Source organism: Anomaloglossus baeobatrachus, chromosome 4, assembly GCF_048569485.1.
Source record: "Anomaloglossus baeobatrachus isolate aAnoBae1 chromosome 4, aAnoBae1.hap1, whole genome shotgun sequence".
NCBI lineage: Eukaryota > Metazoa > Chordata > Amphibia > Anura > Aromobatidae > Anomaloglossus > Anomaloglossus baeobatrachus.
The window spans coordinates 233740935-233763071 of record NC_134356.1 but is presented as its reverse complement, the minus strand read 5'-3'; the positions used below and the strand labels follow the sequence as shown (position 1 = coordinate 233763071).

Here is a 22137-nt window from a genome sequence, read left to right as displayed (position 1 = left end):
ACGGGATCTAATCTCTCTTTTTATGCACCCTAAAATCTTGTTTGCTTTAGCAACTGCTGCCTGACATTGAGTGCTGCTGCTCAGCTTATTTGTAATAGAATACCCAAGTCCTTCTCCTGTTCTGTAGTCCTGAGTTTACTTCCATTTAATGTATACGCAGCTCTAGGATTACCCCATCCTAGGTGCATTACTTTACATTTATTACATTAAATCTCATTTGCAAAGTGTCTGCCCATACCAACATCTTATCCAGATCGTTTTGTAATATTGTACTATCAAGGTCAGTTTTTAATATCCTACTTAGTTTGGTGTCATCAGCAAAGACTGACACTTTACTATCAATCCCATCCCCAAGGTCATTAATAAAGAGATTAAAAAGAATCGGTCCTAGCACAGATCCCTGCGGTCCCCACTGCTGATTGCAGCCCATTTAGAGAATGTACCATTCATGACTACTCTTTGTTTCCTATTTTTTAGCCAATTTGTTACCCATTTTCATATAGTTCCCCTTAGTGCCTGCTTTTGGAGATTCAGTATAAGGCTATTCTCTTTCTCCACCCTCCTTTGGCTCTTATAAAGACAAAGCTGTCGATCAAGGAGATAGATGGAAAACAAGTATCTGGAAGGTGCACTGAACTGCTCAGCCATGACAAGGTTGCACCAAGCACCACTATTAGCATATTTGAATAAAGAAGGATTTTTGGCCAACAAGCAATGGATTTTTACACTAAAGGTATGATTTTTATTAGCACTATGTCCCTTACAAGGCACTGTGCTTGGTTTCAACAGTCATTTTGCGCTGAGATGCTTTCTATAATAGTAGCCAATGGAACTTTATTGTTAAACAGATTGTAAAATGTGAAAATAAGGAGCAGGTTACAGGCACAAGTAAGATGTGGCATGTGAGCTCAATGCATTCTAGCTATTCTAAGTGATAGGCATACGTGACAACTAAACCTCTGGAATGGCATTTATCATCCTGGTAAATAAATGCATCTTGTCTGACTAATGTACACAGTAATCTCCTACAAAAGACAAGGTAAATGGAGTACAGAATGTTTTGCAGTGTTCTTGGAAAGTCAATGCATTTGCAGGAGAATGTCAAGATGGTATTTTTCTGTAGGAAGCCTTTGTTCTCAATGCATAATTGAATGTAGTTAGATATACGGTCTATAAACAAGCATTAGCAATTATATATAAAGACATATATAATAATAACAGGAATCCTTTATCTCTGAGAAGAAATAATATATTGTTATTGTTAGCTATGGTACTATTTCGGGAATAATGTCATGCATGGGTGTTATAAGGTATATAATGCACTATTAAAACTTCTGGGTACATAATATATTCCCTTTGATAAATATATCCGTTTAATGCAGAAACATTAATATAGCTGGAATGGAACTGTTATCAGAATAATTGTAATCCCATGAAAATAGCCTCTTCAGAGAGGAATAGACCTAGTGCCATCTATTGGAATTAGCAATTTAAGAAGACAATTTTTTGTTTTTGCAGTTTGTTTTCTCTCCCTCTTACCCAAGAGCCATAACTTTTTATTTTCCAACCCCATAGCTAGACGAGAACTTGTTTCTTTGTGGTATGAGTTGTAGTTTTGAATGACAATATTCACTTTACCCTTACAATGAAATTGAACCCCTTCATCACCCAGTGATTTTCAGTTTTTTGATTTCCTTTTTTTCCTCCCATGACCCAGTGGACAGAATTGGCTGAAAAATAGCATGTATGCTATTCAAGGCATCTTTAAAAAAAGATAAAATTATACCAAAACTTCCCACCAGGTGAAAAAGTGGTGCTGTACAGTGAGCAAAGACCCAAAAACTGTGTATCAATAATTGGAGATGTCACAATTGTTCCACAGACTAGCATAACTGTTCAATATGGCCGCCATCATGCATAGTGATCATGTTCATCCTATGCAGAACATGCTCGACGCTTGCGTGTAACATGTGTTACTGTGGGTCGTGGTGGTGGAAGCACTGAACCGTACACCGGACCTTCCTAGTGAGGCAACCAGGCCAGTCACCCCGCCAGAGGGCCTTGATGCATGGCAGCCGAAGCACTACGGGTAGCAGGACAGTCCGTTCGGAAGGAAGAAGTCTACTGGGACCACAGAGTCTCTGAAGGTAGTCCGGGTGGCGAGGCTCAGGTTCGGAGGCCGGGATGATGTTAGGTAGAATCCGGAACCGGCTGAGCAAGGGGATCAGTCACCACACGGATCGGGGACTAGAGGCTCTGAAGAGATGGCGGGCAGTCACCGAGCGAATTCCGGAACCTTCGTGGTCAGGACCAGTTGGCGAGGCAAGGGCGGCTCTACAAGACAGGAACAGTCAATACAGAACAAGGCACAGGGGGACCTGACTCCTAGCTTGCTAAACACGAAGAACAGGCCCCGCCCACTTGGAAAGGAACCCCCTATATACCCTGTACCTGAGTCTTAAATATCCTGTTGGAGGACGCTGGCCCTTTAAGAGAAAGTCAATGACCGCGCGCGCGCCCTAATGCGCATGCGCGAGGCCCGGGTGCCAGAAGCCAGAGCAGGAAGCGGTGCACAGGAGGCAGGAGTGCTGGGCTGGCTCAGCGTCGCAGATGGGCGCCGGGAGCGGGGACCGGGTCACCTGGAGGACGCAGGTGAGGGAGCATGGAGGCTGTGGAGCAGGGGACCAGGGAGCGGGACACGGGAGCCGGGGAGCGGGACATGGGAGCTGGGAAGCGTGGCACGGGCACCGGGGAGCGTGACAACATGTCTGGTGGGATGCTGTGCACTTCCAAAATGATGCGGTCTTTGAGGTCAGCCAGGGTGTTGATATTTCCCTGATAAACACGCTCTTTCAAGTGTCCCCATAACCAGAAATTACAAGGATTGAAATCAGGTGAACGCGGTGACCATGCATTATGGAAGGAGCAGCTCAAAATCCTGTCATCGGGAAAATATGTACGCAGAACTTTTTTCACACGATTTGCAATGTGAGGAGGTGCTCCATCAAGCATGAAGGTGGTCGTCTGTAGACACTGCCGCTGTTGGAGTTGCAGAACGACCACTGTTTCCAGTATTGTCTGGTATCTCATTGCTGTCACATACAAGGTAGCAACCCCAGTTAGCCTCATTTATTCACAAAAGAACGGTCCATGGATAAATGAAGAGGTGAAGCCACACCAACAGTTACCTTTGGCGAATGCAGCGTAACCCCCTCAACCACATACGGATTTTTGATAGCCCATATGTGACAGTTTTGTGTGTTCACCGTTCCATTCAGGTAAAAATGCTATTCGTCGCACCACAGAAAATTACATGTCCAATTGCCATCCACTTCCACTCTTGCCAGAAACATGATTGCAAATGTCATTCGGGTATCATTGTCACGAGGAAGACATAGTTAATGATGGCTAATTTTGTACGGGTTTTCCCACAAGACCTTTTGGAGAACTTCCCAAATTTTCAAATCTCGCGCCTTAGGTCTGCTCGCGCATGCGCAGTTCACTCTGCCATATCTCGGGCAGAGCGCCGGTCAGCTAAATGCGCAGGTGTAGGATTATGGGTTGGGTACTAGGATGACGCTGGTGATGTGTTTGCTGTGCAGGACCTCACCAGCGTCATCCTAGTACCTGCCCATAATCTCGCGCCTGCGCATTTAGCTCACTGGCGCTCTGGCAGATATGGCAGAGTGAACTGTGCCTGCGCGAGCAGACCTAACTGCACAGGCGCGAGATTTGAAAATGCGATGAGGAGGATGACGGAGGGCGTCATCCCGTCAATCAAGGAAGGAGGCCAGCGAACAGAGGCAGGAGGGGGAAACGGAGCAGAAAATGAGCGAGCCAGCGCCTGCGGCCCACCAAGGTAATTAGAATACCTAAGGGCCAAGTTTTATAAAGTTATTTTTGGGGTCTAAAAGGGGAGTCCAAGCCAAGGTGCACCTTCATAGAATGCAGCCCAGGAGCTGCAGAAGGTGATTTTTTTTTTTCATAGGGAAAAATCTGGTGACAGGTCCCCTTTAAAGGGGTCAATATTGACTTCAAGGATTGTTACCGCCAATAGGTGGCACTAGAGAACGTTTCCTTTTTGAAGAGGTATGTGCATATCTTTTTCCTAAGGAGCATTGCCTGACCTGTAAGTCTCCTTTAGCTAACTTGGTGCCCTGCTGACGGAGGAAATTGTATGCTCCGTAAGTCAGTAATCCTACACAATACCATTAATGTTAATTGTAATTATTTGCTGATACACCCAGTAAATAGGAAATAATAAAAATAATATAGCAGCTACATGCACCAATAATTGCTCTTGGCTAAAATGCAATCAAGTTGTTCTCCACTTTAGATACAGATTTAGAAACTTCTTACCTAGTTTTTGCCACGTTATAGTTTTTTTAAACTTAATTTAAAGTCTAATATGAAAATTGTGTTTTTCACCATTTATATACTTTTTATTCTAATTGCATTTTATGTGCGCCTTGCCTTATGTTGTGCGTTTAATTACATACAACCCTCACAATAGCACAATAGCATATGGTCTACAATAAACATCTAAAATACATAATGTAGACATTTCACATGTCTAAATACAATAGACCTACACATTTGACACAAAGGCTCAGTATAGAAGCAATGTAAGCGTATGAGAAGGATGGAAGTAATAGCAGTCTTAATTAGGAAGAGAAAATGTGTGATAATGGGTCATTTCTGTCACTACTTACTTGTCCATTTTTATTATCACGTTTCGCTTTAGTTGTGAACAGTTTGGCTTCCTGCAGAATCTTCAGTGCAGAAAATGACAGAGCAACGCTGCAATTAGCGAGGAAAGCAAAATTATATTGGCCACCCTGAACATATTACCAACTTTGGTGTAATACAATCGATAAAAATATAACCTTAGCAGAAACTTATGCATTGATGGTGTCATTTATCTAATGTACAATTTCTCAGATTTGCTTCAAGCTATTGTGTTCTAATAAACTTTAAAACTTTATTTTAACCAGAAGCAATTATGTTATACGTTAAAGAGGATCAGTCACCATTTTACAAAACACAAATTACAAACATTATTAAATCTTCAAAGCAGAAGAGAAGGGGTTAACGCCGCACAGTCGCCAAAAAGGATGTAAAATTGTTTAACTAATAATTATTTTAATTCATAGGTCTACGTGTGTCGAGGTACGGAACCTCTTCCTCAGGACCAAAAAATCAACAATACATGTATTGTTGATTATTTTTTCATTTAAATCTCATTTTTTAACTGTATTTACTAGGTTGTGAAAGGGTTAATCTGGCTCTATGGACTTAAGGCCGCTTTATACGCTACGACATCACTAAAGCGATGTCATTGGGGTCACGGAGTTGTGATGCACATCCGGCCGCGTTAGCGATGTCGTTGCGTGTGACACATATGAACGATATTGAATCGTTGCAAAAACGTTCAAAATCGCTAATCGTGACATGGGGGTCCATTCCCAATTATCGTTGCAGCACATCGCTATATGTGACACCGCAGGAATGAGGAACCTCACCTTACCTGCATCCGCCGACAATGAGGAAGGAAGGAAGTGGGCGGGATGTTACGTCCCACTCATCTCCGCCCCTCCGCTTCTATTGGCCGGCCGCTTAGTGATGTCGCGGTGATGCCGAACACACCTCCCCCTTGAGGGAGGGATTGTTCGGCAGTCACAGCGACGTCGCTGAACAGGTATGTGCGTATGACACTGCCGTAGTGATAATGTTCGCTACGGCAGCGAGCACCACATATCGGCCGTACGACGGGGACGGGTGCTATCGCGCTCGACATCGCCAGCAAATGCTAGCGATGTCGCAGCGTGTAAAGTACCCCTTAGAAAGTGCTCATTTTAATACCAATAGGGAAAACTTTCACAAATGATTATTATGTATAGCAGCTTCATTTTAAGTAGATTCACTATCTTTAGCAAGTCCAATAGCTCTATTTAATAATATATACAGTTTGCATTGAGGAATTGCGTAATAGATCCCTTTCAAAGGGGTTGTCTAGGACTTTAAAGGGGTTTTCTCACTAACAAAGTTCATGTCAATCAATAGAGTTTATAATAACAATATTTTCAACACTTGGATGTGTTTAAAAAAATGTTTCTGTGCTGAGATAATCTTACAGCAGCTCACAAAAGTGAGAACACCCCTCACATTTTTGTACATTTTTTATATCATTCATGGGACAACACGGAAGATATGACAGTTTCATACAATGTAAAGTAGTCAGTGTACAGCTTGTATAACAGTATAACTTTGGTGTGCCCTCTAAATAACTCAACACACAGCCATTAATGTCTAAACTGCTGGCAACAAAAAGTCAGTACACCCCTGAGCGAAAATGGCCAAATTGTGCCCAAAGTGTCAATATTTTGTAGACACCATTATTTTCAAGCACTGCCTTAATTCACTTGGGCATGGAGTTCACTAGAGCTTCACAGGAGCCACTGGAATCCTTCATGACGCATTAACACAGCTGATGGATGTTAGAGACCTTGCACTTCTCCACCTCCTGTTTCAGCATGCCCTACAGATGCTGAATAGTGTTTAGGATTGGGGATATGCTTGGTCAATCCAGCACCTTTACCCTCAGTTTCTTTAGCCAGGCAGTGGTCATTTTGGAGGTGTATTTGGGTTCATTATGTTGGAATACTGTCCTGCGGCCCAGTTATCGAAGGGAAGGAAACATGCTCTGATCCAGTATGTCACAGAACAGATTGGCATTCATGATTTCCTCCACTAACTGTAGCTACCCACAGCTGGCAGCACTCATACAGCACCAAACCATGACACAACCACCACCATGCTTGACTGTAGGCAAGATACACATGTCTTTGTACACATGGCCTGGTTGCTGACACACACTTGACACCATTTGAACCAAATAAGTTTATCTTGGTCTCATCAGACCACAGAACAATGTTCCAGTAATCCATGTCCTTAGTCTGCTTGTCTTCAGCAAACTGTTTGAAGACTTTCTTGTCAATCTTCTTTAGAAGAGGCTTCCTTCTGTGACAACAGTCATGCACACCAATTTGACGCAATGTGCAGAGTATGGTCTGAGCACTGACAGGCTGAGCTCAAACCCCTTTATCCTAGGCAGCAATAGTGGCAGTACTTTTTGAATAGACAAACTCTGCGTACGCATTCAGTGTCGACCATAGAAATACCTGAGCACTCTAAGTGGATCCTGTCCTGTTAAACTCCTCTGTGGTCTTGGCCACCATTCTCCAGCTCAGTTTCAGGGTGTTGGCAATCTTCTTATAGCCTAGGCCATCTTTATGTAAAGCAACAATTCTTTTTTTCAGATCGTCAGAGAATTCTTTCCCATGAGGTGTCATCTTGAACTTCCAGTGACCAGTATGAGAGTGTTTGTGAGCTATAACACCATTTTTAAAACACATGCTTCATATTTCAAACCTTGTAACACTGAGTCACATGACAACAGAGAGGGAAAATAACTAATTAGGTGGCAATTTCATCACTTTCACTTAGGGGTGTACTCAATTTTGTTGACAGCGTTTTTTACATTAATGACCGTGTGTTGAGTTATTTAGAGTGCACACCAAATTTACAGTGTTATACAAGCTGTACACTGACTACTTTACATGTATCAAAGTGTCATATCTTCAAAAATATGAGGGTTGTACTCACTGTGATATACTGTAAATATGTGTTCCTGCTATACTGTATATTGTGTAATGATTGTTTCTGACTGTGCCCAGCGCTTTGTCTAATCATACCACATCTCCTGGGCAAGAGAGGAAGTAAAAAAAATATACAGACATTACAGCACTGGATCACAAATGATTCTCTCTTTGAGGTACAGCAATTTTTAAAAATAAGCAGGGAAATGTTTTACCTCACAAAAAGAATCAGCTGCGATCCTATGCTGTGCTATCTGTATACTCTTTTACTTCCTGCCCTGTCCATGAGATGTGGCATGATCAGACCATGTCCCTGTATGGTCAGACATGGCCATTACACAGTGGTAACGTCTAAATCCCAGTGAACAGAGGGACCTCTAATGACGTTATGGCCGTGTGACAAGAAGGGGCGGGGCCTCCACCAACATAGCTGATACCAGGAAGCAACATTATTTTTCTAAGTCCACATGGGATAGAGTTGATTACAATAGAAGCGGGAGTCTGGGGGTAAGACCCCCACATGGGGGTGAAGCGGGGGCGAAGCCCTCCTTGCATGATTATAGTGGAAAGGAAGTAAACTCCCCACGCCCTCCCAACAAAGCCAGCCACATCCACTATCCAAGCCGGCCACGCTCAAGGTTAGCCACTGGGATTTAGGCACAACCATTACACAGCACATAGCAGGGACACATATATAAGATTATCTCAGCACAGGAACATTTTTTTTTAAACACATTCAATGGTGGAAATTATTATTATTCCAAGATATATTGAATAAAATCAACTTTAAAATTAGCATTGTTTGTGGGAAAACCCCTTTAACATTGATGACTTATCTTTCAGATAGGTCACCAATGTTTGATCGACGTAGAAGCGACACTTAGCACTCCCGCCGACCAGCTGTTCCCAGTGCCGCTGTGTCACCAGAACTACTCCGCTGCACAGTGCAGCTTCGTTGATGGAATAGTATGGGTACTGGATGTTGATTTGAATAGGGTGCGGATATCCAGTCCTCAGCTGTGACCACTTTACAGATGACGGACGTGTTCTGTGAAGCTCCGTCACTGAGTTATTTCAGTCGGCGACAGCATCGGAAACAGCTGATTGGTGGGGTGCCAGGTGTTGCCACCGCACTTATCAGACATTGATGACCGCTAAGGACAGCTCATCAATATAAAAATCCTGAACAATTAATCCCTTTAAGGTGGCCATAGACCTTAGATAGCTGAGTGCAGCACACCCATTTAGTCAAAAGCTATTCCTACTGACTTCCCCTACATATCCATGATGGAATCGGTCTACTGTCTATGTGTTTTTAATGGAAATAAACAAAGGCAATTACATTTTGACAGAAAACAAGGCATTAAGCATCCTCATATTCAAGACGGCTGTCCATCGAATATGTATGGCTTACCTTTCGGCAATATGCTGCTTCTGCTGTGCTATTTCGGAAAGTTGAAGCTTTGTCTCAATTGCCAATTCCAGATCTGATGCATTACATTCTGACAATTGATAATTATGTTTTATCTCTAAATCCTGGAGAATGCATTTTACGCTTCTCTCAGCTTCTTTTAATAAAATGTCCTAATTTAATAGCAAGACAAACAACAAATAGGGTAGGCAAAATTAATTTGTCTATATCCTTAGAAAATCTGTTTGCAAATAAAAGTCAAATATTTAAAATATGATTGTCATCAGCACAATACACCTTAATGGTTATTCTAGTCTTAATAAGATATCATCCATCTACCAGATAGGTAAAAACTGTTGGATTATTGTGGTTCCCACTGGCATTATAATTGGCTATCCTCATCAGGAATTGAATGTATCTGCAGGGTACAATTTTCAGTAGATAGATGATTTGTTTAGGATGGAATACCCCTTTAAGCAACTAAAAGGTAACCACTGATTAGACACATCAGACAAAAATTAATAAGTTTATCAGCACTGTAACTCATGGCTTGTTTACACTGGATCACCCATTGCCATAATTGACCATTAAGCTGCTACATACAATCTGACCAACGCTTCCAATACATACAGAATGAACACTAATAGAAAGTTCTGTGCATTTATAACCAATTTAGAGAGAAATACCATAAATCTCAAGATTATATAACAAATAGTGATGGGGTGGTCAACACTGCTTGATACTCGATCGAGCATCAGGGTGCTTGAGCAAGCTCGTTACTCGATCAAATATCGAGTAACGCTGCTTAAGTGCCATGCTCAAGTCCCCACCCCAAATTTCACAGATGTTTTTCAGCCACTAAACATGTGGGGTTGCCTGCCAAACAGGATAATGCCAAGGCCATTTTGGCTTCTGGCATACCTGTGATTGGCCAGCTGCATCACATCATCAGGTCTATATAAGACCCGGTGACGAGACGCTCGGCACACTGTACCCCAAAAACAGTGTAGGGTTAGCTGCTGGAGGAGGGATAGGTTTGTATTAAAGGCATATAGGTAGGGATTATAGCCTTACAGTCCTTGCTGCTGCTGCCTAAAACCAAAAGTCACTTCTCAGGGCTATATCTATTCTATTCCCTATAAATACCACTGTTTGCTGCATTCAGTGTAGGGTTAGCTGCAGGAGGAGGAATAGGTTTGGATTAAAGGCATATAGGCAGTGATTATATGCCTTACAGTCCATGCTGCTGAACATTAAAACCAAAAATCCCTTATCAGGGCTACATCTAGTCTATTTCCTATTAATACTGCTGTTTGCTGCATTCAATGTATGGATAGCTGCTAGAGCAGGGATAGGTTTGGATTAGAGGCATATAAACAGGGATTGTAGCCTAACAGTCCTTGCTGCTGCACCCTAAAACCAAAAGTTCCTTGTCAGTGCTACATCTATTCTCTTCCCTATTAGTAATGCTGTTTGCTGCATTCAATATAGGGATAGCAGCTGGAGGAGGGATAGGTTTGTATTAAAGTCATATAGGCAGGGATTATAGCCTTTACAGTCCTTGCTGCTGCACCCTAAAACCAAAGTTCTTTGCCAGGGCTACATTCATTCTCTTCCCTATTAATACTGCTGGCCTATATCATACACCTAATTTAATAAATGCAAGGCATGCAGTAAGGGAGTGCCGAGGCCGTGGGACAGGTGAAACTGTGTCTTCTGCGAAAGCACAAAAAACACGCTCATGCATGAGACCTAGTTTTCTATCCAAATTTGCAGGCAGGCATGGGCCACCACTCTTGAAGCCAGAACAGTGCAAACAGGTGGTCGATTGGATAGCAAATAATGCTTCCAGTAGGTTTCCAGGATAAGGGTTAGGTGTTGTCCAGTCTGGTGCTTTTTTAAAGGTAGTGTAAAGAGTAAAAAAATATGGTAATTTGCAACCTGTGCCATACCAAGATCAGCAGGGGCCTGACCACCACCAGCATGCTCAGGCACACGTCATCAAAGCACCCGGATACGTGGCCCGAACGACTGGGTCCACAATCAGTGTCTGCGAGTGCTACCATGACCTCTTCCCCTGTGCTACATGCTTGTCAATACCCTGCTCAGGACACAGGCGTGGATGACTCCTGCCCTACACTTGTCGTTCCATATTTGCAACCACCATTAACAACCATGTCCACTTCCTTGCCCCAGCGCAACGTTCAACTGTCTCTACGACAGGTCTTAGTATGCAAAAGAAAAAACCCAGCCACCCACTCACAGGCCCAAACACTAAACAGGCACATTTCCAGACTGTTTGTCCTAGAAATGTTGTCGTTTAGGCTTGTGAACACTCAAGCTTTCCACAACCTCATGGTGCCAGCTGTACATCAGAACTCAGGCCCCAGCTGCCACCATTTTTTCTGCTGTGCCATCCCCACCTTACACAAGCACATGTCCCATAACATCACCAGTGCCCTGACCAACGCAGTTACTGGGAAAATCCACTTAATCACGGACACGTGGACAAGTGCTTGTAGTCAGGGACACTACATTTTCCTGATGGCACACTGGGTGAACTTTATGGAGGCCGTGCTCAAGTCGGACTCTGGGATGGCACACGTGCTACCGATGACTAGGATTGCGGATACTCATTCCATCAAGGTTTTCCCCACCTCCTACACCAGTTTCTACACCCCCTCCTCCTCCTCATCCTCCATCCCAGAATTGTCATCCATATCAGACACAAGCTGGAAGCACTGCAGCACTGCATCGGTGAAGCGTCAACAGGCTCTGCTGAAACAAATTTCTTTAGGTGACAAGTAGCACACCACCAGAGAGTTGTGGAAAGCTCTAACAGACCAGACAGAACTCTGGCTCTTACCGCTGGACCTACAACCAGGCATGGTGGTGTGTGATAATGGCCTTAACTTGGTGGCAGGCTCTGAAGCAACACAGCTCGCACACATACTCTACCTGTCCAACTTAGTGGTTCAATGGTTTCTGAAAATCTACCCAGATTTGTCAGAGCTACTTGTGAAGGTATGCTGCATGTGCGCTTATTTCCACAAGTCAGGCCAACTACAGCTGCCACCCATCTGGCAGTACCTCAGCAGTGCTAGCAAGTGCCAGCTCACCGACTGTGTGCAACATGCACACGCGCTGGTAACACCACATTGCACATGTTGGCAAGATTTTGTGAGCAGCAGAGGGCTTTAGTTGGATACTAATACTAGCCCATCATTATTCCTGTCAACCTCTGCACATAAGAACCAATGAGTGGGCATGGATGTTTGACATCTGTGAAGTTCTTCAAAATTTTGGGTGTGCTAACATGCTAAGAAGGCGGAATGAGTGCAGCAACTAAAACCCTTGCGACTAGTCCTTGCGCTCATTAGCATGTACGCTACTAGATACAGGGACAGTTAGGCAGGGATTAGAAATATGCACCCAGAACTGCACATGGGTCTGGGGGCATATTGCACCTGACAGGTTCCCTTTAATTGTTCCCTAAAGGTGTCACTACTTTTAATTTTTTTCCCACTGGTGTTTTAGGAATGTTGAGCACTGTGTTGCACATCTGATGCGCCCTCACTGTGTTGTTTACTGGTGACATCACAGAATGTGCCACTTACCACCCATGTGACACATTTACGGATATCGCCTCACTGATGCCAGTGGGAGATAATATTCCTCCATATTATATAGATACTGTTTTAATTGGCCGTATCAATTTAGCGTCACTATTTCCCTTCCACGTCACTCTTTAAGGAAGGTCATGCGAAATACACCTTGAGGTTTATGGCTGGGAAACAAAGAGATCATTGCAACTATCTTAACCCTTAAATCACCTATTAATATCTCTTATACTCATATAGGATTTGCTGCACTTGCACTTTACTTCTATTATATTGGCCCCTTTTTTCACATTTATCTTACTTTATTATTAATATGAATTATCATTTACACAGTGATCTTCAATAATGAATAATTCTCATTCCTGGGTGATTTTGACCTGTTGCATTACTTACACACAATTCTTCTGTTATATTATTTATATTTGGATTCCTCGCTAATGCCCATCTCATGTTAATAAATATATACTATTTTTGAACTCTGTCACTTTTTTGCTTTTATTAGGGTATGTGTTCTTCTTCTGTACATTGAGGCTGTCATTGTTCTTGGCATCACAAATCCTGTTTACAGAGGACAACATGCTGCTTTGAATGATTATTTTTAAGCAAGCTTAAAAATTATTTCACCAAATCAATGAGAATTCACGTGATTACTAGTCTGATTGTTGAGGAGAGCCTTTCAATGAAATAACCTCTTGACAAGGGATTGTGGGAAATATGTTGATTTGCCTTACATAATTCAGGTTTCAGATCATACACATGACACAGATTTAAGGATGGCTGCCATTTCCTGTTTTCCACACCTTGTCTGGAATACAAGGACTGTCCAGATGTAAGAAGACCACCATATAAGGAAAAGACCCACTGGCCAAGCTAGAGGACCAACCCACAGATCAGATAACACCATGGAGTCATCCACTGAAGTCAGACCTGCCCATCAACAGCAACACGGATCTCCCCATTGGCTAGCCCATGAACTGTCCCACTAAATGGACATATCTGAACTTGTGTATGCCCCTAGTCTATATCAGAGGACGCATGCTCTGTACTGTTCTCTTGGCTGCCCTTTTTACTGTGATAAAGAAGAGATTTCACATCTGACTGTGTCCGGCGTGAATTCTTTACGCATGCACTTGGTCCATACCAACTAGGCCAGGCAGTAGGCAACAAGTGATCTCTGGTTAAGAGTTCACCTTAACATGATTGCACTGCCCAAAAAACACTTTAAACAAATCTCTGTTTTTCCTGAACCTCCTGATCAGGCAGGCCCTATACTTGTCATGTGTCCCAAAATAAATCTGAGCCTTTGTGATGACAACATTCGTTCCTATAAGAAAATATTGAGGTTGTCCATGGGCTGCAATGTGAAACAACAAAACATTTAGCTGGCAATGTAATGTAGTCAGTGTCCCACAAATGCTCAGAACGTCCTGATCATGTACCATACCTTTAATTTTGGTAGTGTAAGATCTTGGTTAGAAGCAAGTTGCAATGGAGCGTCACTTTCACTTTTGGATGCATTGTCTTCTACAAAGAACAAACAAAAATCAATGCAAATTAATTATTAGATTATTATTTCACTGAACAATACTTTTTCTGAGCTACGAAGGTTGTTGCCAATCACAATAAAATGGGTATGCAATAAGCCTCCTCCCAGATGAAGAGCAGGGTCTCTAAAGCGACCTGTTGGAAGAATCAATCCTAAAAGCCAGACTGGAACCTGGTTCATGTGGCAAGGTTCTTTATATGGTCGATACAGACTTTTAGGATTGCTACCTCCAGCAGGTAGCACTAAAGTCCCTACTCTTTTAAACTATGAAAAGACTATTAGCATATTTGATTCCATGGCTCTCTATGCCAGCTTGGCGCTCTGTATAGACCTTAGAACTGTAATTAAATGGAAGCACATAATTATATTGAACTCCAAAACAGACTTTGTATTATAGTTTTGGTGGCAATGTAGATGAAGAAAAGAAATAGTTTGTTACTACTCTATAAAGAACTGTATAAAGAAAAGCATGAGGTTCCCGTGACGAGGGTTGTAGGCTTCCGTTTTATGGTCATAAATACCAACTAAAACCTATTTTTTTTTACAGGATACAGCCAGACCCCTTTCTGTTAGGCCTTGCATTTTAGAGTTTCTGTCCCTGCATGATACACAGGTGGGGTACGGCTTGGCAGCCCGCCTGATCTAATAGTATGGGCGTCACCTAATAGGCTGCGGGCTTGAGACTGTGTTATCTGCATGTGTGAACAGCGCTCTATGCAAGCCATCAGTGTGCAGTTTTATCATCTAGCAATCACCCCCTCCATTCCGTGGAAGTGTGTGTGTGTGTGTGTGTGATTTGCTCCTCCTGCACTTAGTGGGGGTTTAGCTGTATCCTGGTAGAGTATTAGATTTTGGCCTGGGCGTTGTACACACTGCAGCCCATCTTTGCTGTAATTAATACTTAATTTTTGGAGGATATTTATTCCTCTTTTTGTTGCAACTGTATAAAGAACTGCATTCTACAAAGCTTTGAAAAAGTATTCATACCCTGTGAACTTTTCAACATTTTTTCATGCTACACCCTCAAACATAAAAGGAACCTGTCACCTAAAATATGAAATATGAAGGTAATAAAATGTTTTTTATTACTTTCATATTATACAATTTTACAACACAGGGATGGGTCGGGAGGTGTAATTAGGGCACACATGAGTCTGCTGATAGGTCAAAACGCATATTCTAGGTGACAGGTTCCCTTTAAATGTATTTTAATGGGAAGCAAAAAGCAAGTACTTGTGACTTGTAAAGATGATACACTTACGAACAAAAGGGTAACAATGTTTTGAACATTTTACTTTCGACTCCGTATCTCACCATCAACTACAGCTTCGAAAGTGATACTGCCTTCATTTTATAGACAATCATTTTGGGCTATCTTATACATAAATTTGATTTGTAACATCTAGCATATGATTATTTATGCAGATTCTTGTCATGTCCCTGCATTGTTACTGTTTTGCTTCTGGTAATGGAAAAATCTTTTTTTCCCTGTATACTACAAATTACAACATGTTCTCACATTTCCTAATAGCTCAGTGTGTTATTAGGTTAATTCCCAAGTGAAAGTCACTGGTTCGAATTGAGGAGCAGACGTTAAGAATATTTCCCAAGAAAAAAGAAACAGCAGCATCAAGCTTATCGATAGAGATCTCTTGGCCAGGAAAATTACCAAACGTCATAATCCGAATGCCATGACAGTTTGAAGAATATAAAATTAAGTCGGTCCAACCATTCAAAAGCCAAGAGGTGGATGTCAAGGCAACATATCGGAATCAACAAGTTGGCTCATGACAAGGTCTATTAGTCCTGGTACGACAAACACGGGAGTGGAGGCGGCTGATATGTGTTGTAATAGTGAGAGCATAGATGTCCATACAAGCACCGTACAAAACCTGTTACACAAGTCTGTAATGGTGGTCTGAAAAAAGCTGGAAAAGTCTCAACTTCAATATCGTCATAAGAAGCGTCGGTTCAAGTTCTCAAAAAAGTACGAAAAGTGGACAGTAGAAGATCGTAAATAGCCGATTTGGATAGATGAGAAGAAAGTGAATAGACTAGGCTCTGATGAGTGCAAGTGGCTCTTGAAGAAACAAGGGAAAAAGGGGTCAATGGATTGGGAAATTGAAGGAACTGTGAAGTTCAGTGAAGGAAGTCTCATGATATAGGGTTATTTCACAGCCAAAGGAGTTAGATACTTGATTAGGATTGATGGTAGTCTTAATGCTGAGCTATATGTGAGCTAGGCTACAACAGACGTTACTTCATACACTCAAGTACTATGGGTATGAGAAGGATGACATAGTGTTCCAGCAGGACAAAGACCAGAAGCATGCCTGAAGAATGGTGAAGAAATGGTTCAATGATGATGAAGTAGACATGCAAGATTGTCCCCATATTCCCCAGACCGCAACCCAATCGAATACTTAGGTGTAGAGTTGAAGAAAAAGTTGTATACATACCCAAGTGCGTCAATCAGTATTCCCCAACATTGGAATCATGTAGCTGAGACATGGGATCAATAACCATATGTTAAATAATTGCTAATTAAATTTATGTATGAGACAGACAAGATGATTGTCTATATAACGAAGGTAGTATCACACTCAAAGCTTTAGTGGATGGTGAGATATGAAGCCTGAAGGTCAAAAGATCAAAACATTGTTGCCCTTTTCCTCATCAGTGTATATGGTATGGTATATATGATACATGGAAATAATATATAGTTTTCTATATAAATCTGAAAATTGTGACATGCATTTGTATTCAGCCCCCCTGAGTCAATAGAGTAGCAGGACCACCTTTTGCTCCAATTACTTCTGCAAGTCTTTTGGGGTGTCTCAATCAGATTTGCACATCTAGAGGCTGAAATTTTTGCCCATTCTTTGCAAAATAGCTCTAGCTCTGTGCGATTGGATGGAGGTGTCTGTTAACAGTAAATTAAGTCTAAGGGTGGCGTTACACGTTGCAACATCGCTAGCCGATGCTAGCGATGGCGAGCGTGATAGCTCCCGCCCCTATCGTTATGCCGATTTGGTGATGGCTGCTGCAGCGAACGTTATCGCTACGGCAGCGTCACACGCACTTACCTGGTCGGCAGCGTCAATGTGACTGCCGAACAATTCCTCCCTCAAGGGGGAGAGACGTTCGGCATCACAGCGACGTCACCAAGCGGCCGGCCAATCAAAGCGGAGGGGCGGAGATGAGCGGGACGAACATCCCGCCCACCTTTCTTCCTTCCTCATTGCTGGTGTGTGGCAGGTAAGGAGAGGTTCCACGTTCCTGCGGCATCACACGTAGCGTATGTGTGCTGCCGCAGGGACGAGGAACAACTTCGTCCACGCGACAGCAGCGATAATTGGGAGAGGACCCTCAAGTTAACGAGGAGCGATTTTGGACGTTTTTGCAACGATCCAAAATTGCTCTTAGAAGTCACACACAACGAGATCGCTACAGCGGCCGGATGTGCGTCACAAAATCCGTGACCCCAACGAGATCGCTGTAGCGATCTCGTAGCATGTAAAGCCCGCTTTACCACAGATTCTCAATGGGATTTGGGTCTCAACTTGGGCCATTAATAACCATGATATAAACCATTACATTGCAGCTCTGGCAGTATGTTTAGGGTCATTATCCAGCTGGAAGGTGAACATACTCCCCAGTCTCAAGTCTTTTGCAGCCTCTAACTCATTTTCCTTCAGGATTGCCCTGTATTTAACTTCATCCATTTTCCCATCAACTCTGAATAGCTAACCTATCCCTGTTGAAGAAAAGAATGTCAATAGCATGATGCTGCCAAGTTTGATGGTGGGGATAGTGTTTTCAGGGTGATGTGCAATGTTAGCTTTCTGCCACTCATAACATTTTGCATTTAGCTCAAAAAGTTCTACTTTGGTCTCATCTAGCCAGAGCACCTTCTTTTGCATGCTAGCTCTGTGCTTATCATGGCTTTTTGCAAACTGAAAATGCAATAGATTCTTGAACCTGGGCTCTGGTTCTCTGCAGGTCCTCCAGAAAGACCATGGGCCTCTTGGTTGCTTCTCTACTTAATGCTCCCCTTGCTTGGTATGTCAGTTTAGATGGATGAATAAATAGATTCTGTATGTCGTGCACTCAGTCGGGATGGAGGTGCTGGTAGAGGGGATGAGAATCCCTCGTAGTCAATAATTCTAATCACTGCACACTGCAAGTAGTTTTCAAAAAGTGTTCAAAGTTTATTCACAAATGTGGTACAGGGCAGTAGGTGGTGTCAGGAAATGAGTGACTAAAACAACGTTTCTACCCTGCATGGGTCTTCTTCTTGTTGTCGCTCAGATATGCAGTGCAAAAGGCGCTCCCATGCCTGTGTTCATTAGTGACACTACCACAGGAACACAGCTACCAGGATTCAGGCGCGGGAGCGCAGATCTACAAGGAAGTACCCTGCCACTACAAGGCTCTGGGGTGTCAGATCAACCATATTCATCCTAAAGGTTAAGTAATTTTATAAAACCCTGCCATTCCAAGACACTGGTGCGTTATATGAACCTTCTCCAACTGCAAGGCTGTACAACTATCAGAACCCTGCTATTACAAGATGCTGCATCGTTAGATTTATCACCTTTATCTTGAAGGCTATGTAACTATAAGAACCCTGCCACTACAAGACCCAGGAACGTATTGAGTCACTATCTCCATCCTCAAGGCTATATAACAAATAGAACCTTGTCACTACAAGATGCTGGTGTGTTATATTAACCAGAACTCAGAAGATACCTTTCTCATTGCATCATTCAAGGTACCCACTATTAGTTACCACTAATGGACACAGGCACGGGAACGCCTTTTGCACTTAATATCATATAATCAGCAAAAACATTAGTGCATGCCCTCATCATCTCCTGCCTTGACTACTGCAACCTCCTGCTCTCTGGCCTCCCTTCCAACACTCTTGCACCCCTCCAATCTGCGGCCCGCTTAATCTACCTCTCCTCTCGCTATTCGCCAGCCTCGCCACTCTGCTAATCCCTCCACTGGCTTCCCATCGCCCAACGACTCCAGTTCAAAACATTAACCATGACATACAAAGCCATCCACAACCTGTCTCCTCCCTACATCTGTGACCTAGTCTCCCGGTACCTACCTGCACGCAACCTCAGATTCTCACAAGATCTCCTTCTCTACTCCTCTCTTATCTCCTCTTCCCACAATCACATACAAGATTTCTCCCGTGCCTCCCCTATACTCTGGAACGCTCTACCTCAGCATATCAGACTCTCCCCTACTATGAAAAGCTTCAAGAGGAACTTCAAGACCCACCTCTTCCAACAAGCCTACAACCTACAATAGCCCTCAGTCTAGTACACCACTGCGCAACCAGCTCTGTCCTCACCTATTGTACCATCACCCATTCCCTGTAGACTGTGAGCCCTCTCGGGCAGGGTCCTCTCTCCTCCCATACCAGTCTGTTTTGTACTGTTAATAATTGTTGTACGTATACCCTCTTTCACTTGTAAAGCGCCATGGAATAAATGGCGCTATAATAATAAATAATATTAATATAATAATAAATAATAAAATCTGAGCAACAATGTGAACAAGAGCCATGCAGGGTTGAAACATTGTTTTAGTCGCTCATTTCCTGACACCACCTACTGCCCTGTACCACATTTGTGAATAAACTTTGAACAATTTTTGCAAACTATTTTTGAGTGTGCGGTGATTAGAATTATTGATTATTGAGCTTAGATGAATGGCCATGTCTTGGTAGGTTTGCAGTTGGGCCATACTCCTTCCATTTTTGGATGATGGATTAAAACAATGCTGCTTGAGATATTCAGAGATTAGGTTAGTTTTGTGTTACCTAACCCTACTTTACTCTTCTCCACAACTTTATCCCTGACCTGTCTGGTGTGTTCTTTAGTTTTTATGATGCTGTTTGATCCCTAATGTTCTCAAATAAATCTCTGAGGCTTTCACAGAACAACTGTATTTACACTAAGGCTACTTTCACACTTGCGTTGGACGGGATCCGTAGCATTACGTTGTGTGACGGATGCAACGGATGCGTTGCATATAGTGGCACAACAGATGTTACAGATCGTACAAAATAACGTAATCCGCTATAGGTTTTTTTTCCTTGACTTTACACATCTGAGCATGCGCAGTTGTGTAAAGACGGTTGCCTTAACGGAATCCATCAAATGATGGATTCTAACGGAATCCGCCACCATAGGCATCCATTATAAAAACAACGGACGCCAACGGATTCCTGCAGGTTGCGTTTTTTTGACACTCCGCCAAGCACAGAAAAACGCTACATGCAGCGTTCCATCCGCCCGACGGTCACTCGCGGTCAGCGTCAAAACAACTGATGCGTCGTGGGACGGATGCAATGCAAGACCATCCGTTGATATCCGTAGCTAATAGAAGTCTATGAGGAATATAACGGATTCCTGCAACGGTTACCGTAATTCCTCAAGGCTGCGGATAGCAACGAAACCCGTCCAACGCAAGTGTGAAAGTAGCCTAAGACTATATGAGACGCAGGTGGTCTTAATTTACTAATTAGGTGATTTCTGGAGGAAATTGGTCACTCAGGATGTTATTTAGTATCAGACTACATGGCGTTGAAAACAAGTGCACATCACTATTTTCAGATTTATTTTTTTAAAATATTTAGAAGACCATGTGTCAATTCTATTACACTTCACAAAATACTTACTACTGTGTGCTAATATATCACATAAGATCCCATAAAAATGAATTTAAGTTTGTGCATGCAATATGAATAAATGTAGAAAAATTGACATGGTATGCATTAGGTAGTAATGCCTTGTCCTAAAAGAAGTTTTCCAATTTCCTTAAAGGGGTTTTACCAATTTAAAACATTTATAACCTATTCACAGTTCTTTTTGTATGATAGATGTTTCAAAGAAAGTGAATAAGTGTTGATCATGCATGAACACCATCATTATATTCGCAAAGGGACTTTGGATCCCCGTTCTAAAGGGGGCTTTACACGCAGCGACATCGCTCGTGAAAGCACCCGCCCTCGTCGTTTGTGCGTCACGGGCAAATCGCTGCCCGTGGCGCACAATATCGCTAGTACCTGTTACACCTACTTACCTTCCTAGCGACGTCGCTGTGGCCGGCGAACAGCCTCTTTTCTAAGGGGGCGGTTCATGTGTGGTCACAGCGACGTCACACACCAGGCCACCAATAGAAGCGGAGGGGAAGAGAAGAGCCGCAGGATCGTCACTCCCACCTCATTGCCGGAAGACGCAGGTATGGTGTTGTTTGTCGTTCCTGGGGTGTCACACGTAGCGATGTGTGCTGCCTCAGGAACGACAAACAACCTGCGTCCTGCACGAGCAACAACATTTGGGAAATGGACGACGTGTCAACAATCAACGATTTGGTGAGTATTTTACATTGTTAGTGGTCGCTCGTACGTGTCACACGCAACAACGTCACTAACGAGGCCGTATGTGCGTCACGAATTCCGTGACCCCCAACGACATCTCGTTAGCGATGTCGTTGCGTGTAACGGGGCCTTAATGATCTGTAGGGTCTTGTGGCAAGCTAATAAATGTATTTAGCAGGAAAAATCCCTTTAAATTTCTTTTTTGCTTTTGCTATATATTATCTCTAGTATAGTACCTACTATTTCTTAGTTTTCCAGCTTAATGTTTGTTCCCTTTTGCTGGAAAACTTGAAAAAAAAGGATAAAGATTTCACACTTTTATTCCCTAGGTTTTTTCGTCACCCGCTACATTATATAATTACAATGTTTGTCAGAAAAACCATATATTGCTTTAAAGTGGCAGACATAAAGAGAGCCTAACACAAGCAAAGGCTCCTGTAGAGCAGGCAGGCTGTGATCACAAATGGCCCCCTAAAGTGCCAATCAGTGGACATAAAATA

At 42.8% G+C, this 22137-nt stretch overlaps 1 protein-coding gene across 2 annotated transcripts in view; it reads right to left on the bottom strand.

Moving 5' to 3' along the window:
* Nucleotides 1-22137, bottom strand: part of CFAP54 (cilia and flagella associated protein 54) — a 680590-nt gene that overhangs the window by 170463 nt on the left and 487990 nt on the right. For both annotated transcript variants that reach the window (XM_075344744.1, XM_075344743.1), the window contains exons 51-53: nt 14134-14213; nt 9073-9242; nt 4713-4800 (exon numbers count right to left, since the gene is read on the bottom strand). In XM_075344744.1, the coding sequence (XP_075200859.1) occupies nt 4713-4800; nt 9073-9242; nt 14134-14213 (338 nt within the window). The remainder of the gene's footprint in view (nt 1-4712; nt 4801-9072; nt 9243-14133; nt 14214-22137) is intronic.